The sequence below is a fragment of the Mytilus edulis genome, chromosome 7 (assembly GCF_963676685.1).
Source record: "Mytilus edulis chromosome 7, xbMytEdul2.2, whole genome shotgun sequence".
NCBI lineage: Eukaryota > Metazoa > Mollusca > Bivalvia > Mytilida > Mytilidae > Mytilus > Mytilus edulis.
Window position 1 is genome coordinate 7233894 of NC_092350.1, and position 11329 is coordinate 7245222.

Below are 11329 nucleotides of genomic sequence, written 5' to 3' on the forward strand. Positions count from 1 at the left end.
GTGAACCTCAAAACCGACAGGAATCACCATACCTCAAAACATAATTCAGCAGATGGAGAGTTGTCTCATTGACACTCATACCACATCTTCTTATATCTATAGAATCACTATACACTAAAATATTATTCTGAAGGAATCAATATACCCAGATATATTATTACAAGCCAACCAGTCTCTTTAGTATGTATTGCTACTAAATGTTGTGTACCAAGCAGATACATAGCAAATACCAGCTTTTAGTCTTGTGTGGTCTGACCCAGCCAGGGATGAAAACTCAAAATAACTGAAACAAGCTTATTTTTAAAAAGCTGTTCTAAATAATATTTTAAAGAAACAAAAAAAAGTTCAAATTAATGTTATTTATTAAAATGAGAAATGATTAATGTAGCAATCACCTTGTATAATACTGTTACCTAAGATATAAGAATATGGTAATATTGAAAAAAACATACACCCTGCTTTAGAAAACCCTCATACATATTGTATGGAAGAATCTTAGGTGTTTAATTGTTACAGAAATTTCAACTTTACAATCTATTCCACTTGAAAAAAGTAAAACAAATAATAATATATTACATTTTTTTGTGACTACTAAACATACAAGTAAAACAATATTAGCATTCTATAAAAATACCATTCTTTTAAATGCATTATGAAATACTATTTGACATTTCTTTTAAACTATTGCAAAAGAATTCACTGGCTAAAATCACGAGGAGCAACATTCAATTTCATGGGCAGGGTGTTAGATATTGTTTTAAAGCTGAGAAAAAATTTACAAAGTCACAAGATTTACCATTAAATTCATAAACAAGTTAAAAAAATCTTTTCTACAAAAAATAAGAGTTGTCTCCTATTTGCATAAGCCTTATCATGAAATACTATTACCAAAAGTACCTACAAATAAGGGAGATAACTCATTAAACTTAAAAATGAAGTCATGATTGTGAGGAAGGGGCGTTTAATATCAGATAAAATTGAGAATGGAAACACTTTGGAGATGATGATGACGTAAATATAATTTGAAATCAACATGTCAGACCAAACCACTTAATGCATTATCTAGACTTATGTTTACAAGCTGATTTTATTCAGAGAGCTCTAAATAATACTGTCATCTTACTTTATTTACATCTGATATAGCATATCTAACATAAAATATATAACAATTATAAGTAAACCAATACATTCTTATTTATTGCAGGCCTTCCATGCAATGAACAAACTAGCTCATATGAAGAGATAAGCATTGTAAGCAGTGTATTCCCACCCCTTAAACCCTAAATCTCACTCTGCTAGTTTCCACTTCTCACAACTTATGCTTAGTTTGTTAAATTCAAAAACAAGTTAAAATCTTTTTATAAAAAAATTAAGAGTTGTCTGCTATTTGCATCAGCCTTATCACGAAATACTGTTACCAAAAGTACCTTCAAATATGGGAGATAACTCATTAAACTCTAGGAGTAGTTATCTGGAATTATCTGTAATGATTTGGATGAAGAGTTGTCTCATTGTCAATTTCACATCTTCACATCTTCTTATATTTATTTACTCATAATAGGACAGTAGGAAGTTAGAACAGGAGTAAAACAATATGCCCCCCCAACTAAAAGGGCATAAAAATTAATTTTTACCAATGGCAGCTGGTTGTTCTCACAAGTCACATCAAAGTCTTACATTAAACACCTAGTACATGTATTAATTAAGACTATTTAGGGGGAACTGTAGGCCTATGAAATTCGAAAGTAATCAACATATCTGGTTTAAAAGAATAAATCTTTACAACTGGCTCTCCCCCTCTTTCTATCTCTCAGAGTAAACATAATTGTATTACTACATATTTTTTTGTAAATAAGTGTTTCCAAGTTCCTCAGATCAACAGAATCCATTCTTCTGCTTCAGTTGATTTTTAAATTAACAAGCACGCTTTGTCTACAAATAGAAAATAAAATTTCATTCAAAACATGTAAACTAAAATTCACAAAAAATTATATATAATGTTGATGTCAGAAGATATTTACATTGTATCCATATATGGAGTAACCAAGAGACAGAGGCTGAAGAAATTCTTCATATAAAGCAGTTCAGAATTGTATCAAATCTTATGGCATCTTAAGTATGAAATGCCACCATTGTACTTACATTTTGCTTCAGATTTGTTTAAAATAAACATGTCAATTTTTTCAGGCACCATGGATTAAAAATTTTCATTCAACCAAAGATTTCATGGATAAGGACAATACGCCTTCAAACTAGTTTAACCCTGCCACACTCTGTATGTGCCAGTTATTCAGTGGTTAATGTTTGTTGCTGTGTAACATATTTGTTTTGTTCATTATTTTAGACATGAATTAGGCAGTTTGTTTTCTTGACTGAATTTTTTTACAATTTTCATTTTTTGGCCAATTTATAGCTAACGTAACATGTATGTGGTATGGGTTTTACTCATTTCAGGCAGAATTGTTACCTATAGCTGTTAATTTATATGTCATTTGGTTTTTTGGAGAGTTTTCTAAAATGCAATCATACCACACACATCTTCATATTTCTATATCTGTAATTAGGTATTGTATTATTATAGAAGCAATAAACTAGAACCGTTCATTATCTTTAATGTTACCTTGAAACAAGGATTTTGTTACCGTCAACATACATACCTTAAAGTTGATATTATTTTACATCCAGGTCCTTAACTTTATTTAGATTTTACTTCAATAAATATCCAGGATAACTGAAAAAAAAATGAATCCTTAACTGTGATGGTAGTAAAAACACTTATTGAAGGTCGTATGTTGACCAATAGTTGTTAACTTGTATATCTTTTAGTCTCTGGTGGAGTCAGTTGTCTCATTGACAATTAATTACCACATCTTATTTCGATATTTATACATGTATATGAAATTTAGTCAATTTTATCAACATCTAATCATAGCAGTTAATACAGATAAATAAGATATACTATTGCTAAAGTGACATATAGGTCCAATGGGCCAGGTGTAAATATCAAATTGCTATGAATATACATGTAATTGTTTAGATGTATGTGATGATACACAAATATTATTGCAATATATAATATATAAACATATAGATATTATTTAATCAATACATCTTTCAATAATAGGAAGCAATTTTTTTTTTAAATACAAATATAAGAGCAGTTTGAACACCGGAAAGAGAGAGAGGAAGATATATAGAAAGAGAAAGAGAGTGAGAGAGAATAGTGTGGTGAGTTTTCAATACATTGAATTTTATTTTAGTATAGTAAATACAGCATTTTCATTTATAACATGTATAATATTAAATGTGAAGTATTTACATAATGTATGTAATACGTATTTTGGTCATAACTTAATTGTGACCTGTGGTACAGGAACTGTACCCTTGCTTTTCTTTCAGAAGCACCAATGTTTTTAAAATTCTCTATTTTATTGGGTTAGTTACTCAATCTGGTTTTCTGGTTAGTGTCAGATTTCTTCCTTAGAAATTTCTCCCTTTTCTACACTAAAATGCAAACTTGTACATCAAAATCATAGCTGCTGAAATGAAATGACTAGACATCAACTACATGTACCTTATGCATATTTACCTTATCTTTCGAATGTTAAAGCTTCATGCAGACCCAGTTGTGATGTTCCTCATCTGGGAGATTAATCAGTATATAATCATTCTTCCTTTTTACAAGGATAGGTTGTTGGCATATCTCTCAATCCCAAACCTGAAGAACCAGAGAATGTTTACTCAAGCTTTATTTCATTTAGATCAATTGCAGACCAAGGCTGAAGAGTCAAATCTACCAAAAATTTCATATCAGAGTTTTCTTCTCCTAGACATCCTTTGAAGACTGATGACCATCATCCAGCGGGCTATTTAACCCATAACTGGGGCAAGGTTGATGAGTGTAGGGATGTCTGCATGTCGATCAGCCTACACACTTTATCTCTAGGGACCTTGCTACTCCGAGATCCTCTACAGTAAAGCCTAGGACACTAGATCCTAGTTACCATGTGCTGTCACGGGGAGGCACTGTAGAAGTCTTGTTAGTGTAGAGGCTATGTACTGGAAGGAAAGACTTACACACTCAGCTTTCTTTTCACCTATGAATATAAGCTATCCAGCGGCAGTGTAAGAGTCTATGACTCCCAACCACACTAGACGCATACACAAACCTGTGGTAACACCACCAGCACACAAAAAAAAGGGGTCATTATTTCAAATTTAGAAAAAAGAAGGTTTATATATTTATTTAAATTAAGAAAAAGAAATTGTTATTTATTCAAATTTAAAAAAAGAAATTGTTATTTTTTCAAATTTAAAAAAAGAAATGGTTATTTATTCAAATCTAATAAAAAGTAAGGTTTATTTATTTATATATTTTAAAAAAGGAAGGATTATTTATTTAAATTTTTAAAAAGGAAGGTTTATTTATTTAAATTTAGAAAAAGGAATGGTTATTTATCTAAAAACTAGAAAAGGAATTATTTAAAATCCAGAAAAGAAAGTGTTATTTATTTTAATTCAGAAAAGAAAGTTATTTCTTTAAAATCTAGAAAAGAAAGTGTTATGTATTTAAATTCAAAAACGAAAGTGTTCATTATTTTGAAATTTATAATGCATTTCATCCAAAAGTACAGGGTTATTTGTACTTCACAAACTTTAAAGGAACTAAACAGTACCAGAACAGTGTGAAATTACAACACCAACACATTACTTTCTTCCCCTCCTTACCCAGCAACTCTCTATTACACTAGGCCATGGAGTAGCCCTCCCCAACCTCCAAGCCCTCACATAGACTGGACTCTCATGGGTTAACCCTCCCCAACCCCAAGCCCTTAAAAACAAGTCCCTGGATTTCCATGGGGTAATCCTCCCCGACCCAAAAACCCTTAAAAACAAGTCCCTGACTCCCATGGGATAACCCTCCCCGACCCAAAGCCCTTAAAAACAAGTCCCTGGATTTCCATGGGGTAACACTCCCCGACCCCTAATCCCTTAAAAACAAGTCCCTGGACTTCCATGGGGTAACCCTTTCCGACCCCCATCCCTTAAAAACAAGTCCCTGCATGGACTCCCATGGGGTAACCCTCCCTGACCCCCAATCCCTTAAAAACAAGTCCTTGGACTCCCATGGGGTAATCCTCCCCGACCCCTAATCCCATAAAAACAAGTCCCTGGACACCCATGGGGTAACCCTCCCGGACCCCCAAGCCCTTAAAAACAAGTCCCTGGACCCCCATGGGATAACCCTCCCCGACCCCCATGCCCTTAAAAATAAGTCCCTGGATTTGTTTTGGGTTAACTATCCCCTACCCTGTTGCCCTTAAATACAAGTGCCTGGAGTCTCACTCTCCCTTTCATCCGACCTCTAGGCCTCTCCTCCAAGACCTTTGAGCTCTTAAATTCCAGTTCCTGGATGTTGCCTTATTCCACCCAACCTGCTCCAAAGCTCAGTCCCAGGTCAACTATATATAAAGCTGTTGCTATGTGGGTCGAGGGGATAATTAAAGAAAAAGAAGAAGAAAACATCAGCAAGCCAGTATAACCTTTACCTTTTATTCTATCCATATTGTGATTGGGTAAGGTGATGGGGTATAGTGATGGGGTTTAGTGATGGGGTATAGTGATGGGGTATAGTGATGGGGTATAGTGATTGGGTTTGGTGATTAGGTATAGTGATGGGGTATAGTGATGGGGTATTGTGATTGGGTTTCATGTCTAGTTTATAGGTAATGTTCTACTGACTTGCTAGTGTTCAATTTTTAAACAATTTAAAAAAAAGTAAGTAATGTATTCATGTTGCAATCAGACACTATAATAATACAGTATTGTTAAATTCAAATTGTTGGAAGTCCAAATCTCAGTGAAACATTAAAATTTTCAAACTAATTTAGTTATTGTGAGCTAAATTTTGATATCTAAATTTAGGAAATGGAATGGTTATTTATTCAAATTTGGAAAAAATTAACAGTTATTTATTTTAATTCAGAAAAAGATAATTACTTTAAAAAAGCGTTTTTACTCAACAATTACATGGATTTATTTTAATGCTTCTTTAATAAATTTAAGTGATTTGTTTGAAATTTAATAAAAAAAAAAAAAAAATATTGCTAAATTTTGTTAATCTAAAATCTTTTGTTTTTATCGTTAAAATTAAATAAATTTTTATGTTTTTATTCAAAATATTTAAAAGGAAAATTCCCGTAAAAATAATGTATCAGCCATTACTTCCATCACGACATAATTCAATTCGGCCTTCCCATGAAAATAATGTATCCATTACTTCCATCACGACATAATTCAATTCGGCCTTCCCATGAAAATAATGTATCCATTACTTCCATCGCGACATAATTCAATTCGGCCTTCCCATGAAAATAATGTATCCATTACTTCCATCACGACATAATTCAATTCGGTCTTCCCATGAAAATAATGTATCCATTACTTCCATCACGACATAATTCAATTCCGCCTTCCCATGAAAATAATGTATCCATTACTTCCATCACGACATAATTCAATTCCGCCTTCCCATAAAAACAATGTATTCATTACTTCCATCACGACATAATTCAATTCCGCCTTCCCATGAAAATAATGTATCCATTACTTCCATCACAACACGATTTCATCAAAATCCAGAAGATGTTCTGTGTTTCTCAACCACTATCCAGTCTATCAGAAACATTCTGAAATTAAACTGAAGAAAGGATTAAAATACCTGAAAAAAACTATTAATTATTATGCATAGATATTACAGTGTATTTTTTTTTTTTTTTTTTTTTTTTTTGTAAAAGTAGAATGTTTGTCACCACTAAATTATCAGAGACCATCTTTCCAACACATTACTTCAAATTAAAATTAAATATATCGCAGGTTACTTTTGATATTAATTATAATAAACATGAAATTTTTTTTTATCACAAATCTGCAATGTTTTGTGTTTGAATCAGTCCCAATAAAATATCTCAATGAAATGTTACTTTTAACTTTCAGGGAAAAAACTACAGACCAAAATATTAAAAAAGTATAGACTTTTGCATAAAATACCAAGTAATGTGAGGAAACCAATCGTATGCAGGAAACTCAGTTGTAGTGACATTTATTCTCAGTATTACTAGTGACAGATAAGTACTGAAACTTGTACTTACAAGAGATCTAAACACCTCTACAACTATAACCTTCACTGGACAATTGTGAGTTCTAAAATAAAACGAGTATGGACGTCATGCAGTCAGATAAAGCAGAGGTATCTACTGCGCCAACTGTAGGAAATTTTATTTTTTTACCAGTGTATGTCATTTTGTTTTACTATATACTGCAACTCCAAGAACTTTTTTGTTAGTGACTGTCTTTGTGTGTGAATTTTTTACGTGTGAATTTTTTGCGTGTGAATTGGTTGTGTGTGAATTTTTAGTGTGTGAATTTTTTTGTATGTGAATTTTTAGTGTGTGAATTTTTAAGTCAGTTGTGTTGTATGTTTACCCAATTTTGGCTCCTCCGTCGTAATTATTGTAATGTTAACCAATTATGTCAATAAAAAGAAACAAGTAAGGCAAATACCACCGGTTTTCAATTTGTTTAGGTTGTCATAATGGAGTGGACCATTCGACTTAACCAGGTTTTATAGATTCCCCCTTTTTGAATTTACCATGAAGTCTATGCAAATACATATGGCACTATGGAATGATTTTTAAGGTCATATTCAAAGAGGAGACCCTCAAGGTTGATCAAGGATGTCAAGGTCAGAGTCATGCCCTTCAGAATGATGTTCATAATACAGCATCTATACTAAAATAAAAACAAAAATTTGAATGTTGTAAAATTTTTATAAACAACTGGTCTGAAGAAAAAAGTTATAAAAATTAAAAAAAATAAAATTATGAAAGCCAAAGACTAAACAAAAATTGAATAAATTCATTAATATTGACTTTAAAATCTATTGGAACAGTTATACATTTAATCTGACTCTAAATTTAATTGACATTAACCAATTTTTCTTTAAATAGTAAATTTCTAGCAGCTCAGAAATACCAAACTGTTCTGAAAATTACTAGAATTATAAACATTCCTAAATAACGTCCCTCCACAGAACAGTACACAATACCCTTAAGATATCTGTCTCTCTGCTCTCTATTATTATCTCATTCATTCATTCACACATCTTCCAGACGACCTATTTAGGAAGTATCATGTTAGTTATCCCACCCAGGTTAGTTCTTGATACTTTGTGAATAAAATGGTTTTATATTGATGTACCAGACATGGAGGGATGATTAAACAAGAAGTTTCATTTACCAGGTTTCCAGGAAAGGTGTTATTTTATTTTACATTTTACAAAAAAGTTTAGAAAAAATCCAAATTAAAACAAGTCATGTTTATCAAAAAGAAAAAGATATTGTAAGATGGCAACCATAACAATGCATAAGCATCTGACCTTTCTAAATCTTATTTCTAAGACCTTGGGAATTTGAAACTTTTCTGATCTCAGTGATTTACTGATTCGTTTCAGTTGTACATTCGTCTCTACATCTTCTATATAGTTGGTTTTATCCCACAAAACAGATCTTGTTTTGCTGATATTTTTAAATTCTTTTCAAATTTTTCTCTCTCTATAATATAGTTTTTATTCTATCTCTCTATAATATAGTTTTTAAATTTTTCTCTCTCTATAATATAGTTTTTAAATTTTTCTCTCTCTATAATATAGTTTTTAAATTTTTCTCTCTCTATAATCTAGTTTTTTCTATCTATTTATAATTCATAGTTTTTTCTTTCTATAAATAGTATATGTCCAAAATATGGTTAAAAAAAAGGTCATTAAAGGGGAAACAACTCCAAAAAATGTTGACTGACAAGGTTGATGATTGGTACCAAATTTCTTCTGTGTTTTGTTTTCAAAATCTGATCCATATCAAATTTAAAGGTGTGTGTTACTGATAAAGTCAGGTACGTTCAGTTCAATGATGATGTCATGTGATATTTACAAATTTTACCTTGGGTATAGTAAAATTCTGAATTCCCACCAAAATACTGTACAAAATTAATACCCTATTTCTATGATTACTGTACATATGAAGGTCTCTGATATCCTAATGATGATAACATACTACAACAACATTGTACATTAACCTTTGGTAACATACAATGTCTGACTTAAATAAAAATTGTATTAAACAATCATGCTTTTATTTATATATATATATATATACAAAGAAAGTACGGGTAGAGTACTTGGGGTTTGGGATAAGACTGAATAGGAAGTGGGGAACTCGGGGAGTAAGACTAAGGGCAGGTTTACTCATATCTTTTTATAGTTTTCATTTTTGCCAGAGAATTCCTAACCTGTTATGACCTATTAAAAGACCAAACTGTCAATGAAGTGTTCAAGATACAATCATCACTAAAACATCAACCAACCGATCAATCAATACCATCAATCATTCATTTATTACTTGTCAGGTAATCTGGGGGCAACTGGCTAAAAGGGACAAAACTAACAAAAATACAAATTGAACCTACTCCTCTCAACGACACACAATACTAAGCTGAAACATCCGACACCTCAAACTGTACCCTCTAAAGGTCCTCCAAAAACCATTCAGACAATGACTCTTCATGAAATGCCTCCTGAACCAAACTCTCCTCATAGCTGCTCTGCCTTCCTCGTCCCAAATCACAACTCTATCATGCTCATCAGTAAAGACCTCGTCATCCTCCAGAGACAGCTCCTCCACATCACTTACACTTTCTTCTAAATCCACAGGACTACAGCAAGGTAAAACCCTGGAGATTACATACTGCATCTGCAGATTTCGACCCTCACTTTCCAAGTTTGCGCCAAACATCTGCAGAGTCTCATCATCACTCTCCAACCTTTGTTTTACCTCACTATAATCCTCGGATAGGGCCTCCACCTCCTCTGATACCTCAATAACCCTCCTTTCCAGATCCTCCCACCACTCATCAGCCTGCTGCTGCTCCTCATCCCAGGTTGAGAAAAGGTCAGCATCATCTGTATCAAAAACCAACTCATGTTCCTCTACCTCCTCAAACACCGCTGTATCATTTTCAACAGTGTCATCCAAAGTAGAAATGACTTCTACCTCAAATGGCATTGCTGAAAACAAGGCAACACGGGGTGCTTCCACCAAACACTGCTCCGGGTCAGCAGCCCTTGGTAGCTCAGGAGACTCTACCACAGGGGAAGGAACATCACGACACAAACCTTGAACCTGGGGTGACCTCTCTGGCTCATCACATGGTCTAACCGAAGGACCATACGGACACAGACCTACAAAGTCTACAAACTCTCTCACTATACATAGTATACCAATCATTTTCTTGCTTTTTTTGTCGTTTTGTCTGAAAATACAGAAAAGTAAAAGGATCTTAGTGATGTTTGTTAATTAATAGCTTCGCTGAGTGCAGCCTGATACGACTGCAGTAGTTGAACCCTGAACAGTTTGCAAGTTTGGACACAACATTCAAGTTTGATACTGTTTGAATCTAGATTGTGATCAAATTTTTGACATAATATATAGGTTTCTCACAAAAAATAAATGTGGTGAAATATCTTTAAAAAAAAATGAAGTGGGTAAAAATATTTGTATTTACTTTCATTTGAAGAATTCTTGCTATTGTGCAATACTGTGCAATTGAACATTGCTTGCTTTGGTGCAATACTATGAAATTGAAGTTTTCCTGCAATTGCACAATACTTTATATAATAGTTTACACATCTCCTGTCATATCAGTATTCTTTGCTTTAATATACAAACAAGAAATATAAATCAATTTCGGAAACTAGATGTGTCAAAGTGACAAGAATGGCCCCGTCTCAAAAAGTTGAAAGATCTGCAATTTCAATAACACATGTGGACACAAACATGATGGTAATCTCACATATAAAAAATTTGGAAGGGTTCCGCAGAACCCAGTGGCTCGCCTACTTTTGCTGTAAATTGCAGGCTCAACAAAAATGAGAGAAAAAATCAATAAAAATATTCTGCTTGATACTATCTTTTGATAGTAGGAAGCTTCTGTCCAAGTTTGGTAAAAATCTAGGATAGTTTATGAATCTAATAAATGTTTTAAAAACTTTAACCGCAGACTGGATGTAATGTTAACTGGAAGAAAAAGTCCATTCATAAGTGAAATACAGATACACAGGTACAAAATATTAACAAAATTTCCTTCTAGATACTATCTTATGATCATAAACAAGCTTCTGTCCAAGTCTGGTAGAAATCAAGTATAGTTTAAGAAAGATATTAAAATTTTAAAAACTTTAACCACAGAGGGAATGTAATGTTTTCCCACAGAAAAT

The 11329-nt window shown here is 32.7% G+C and overlaps 1 protein-coding gene across 1 annotated transcript; it reads right to left on the bottom strand.

The window, feature by feature from the left end:
• Positions 1 to 344: 344 nt before the first annotated feature.
• Positions 345 to 11125, bottom strand: LOC139529827 (uncharacterized). Its single transcript, XM_071325738.1, has 3 exons — positions 3590 to 11125; positions 2658 to 2731; positions 345 to 1932 (listed from the first exon to the last, which is right to left on the bottom strand). The coding sequence occupies exon 1, from the start codon at positions 10338 to 10340 to the stop codon at positions 9528 to 9530; it is 813 nt and encodes a 270-aa protein (XP_071181839.1). The 5' UTR covers positions 10341 to 11125; the 3' UTR covers positions 345 to 1932; positions 2658 to 2731; positions 3590 to 9527.
• Between the last annotated feature and the right edge of the window lie 204 nt (positions 11126 to 11329).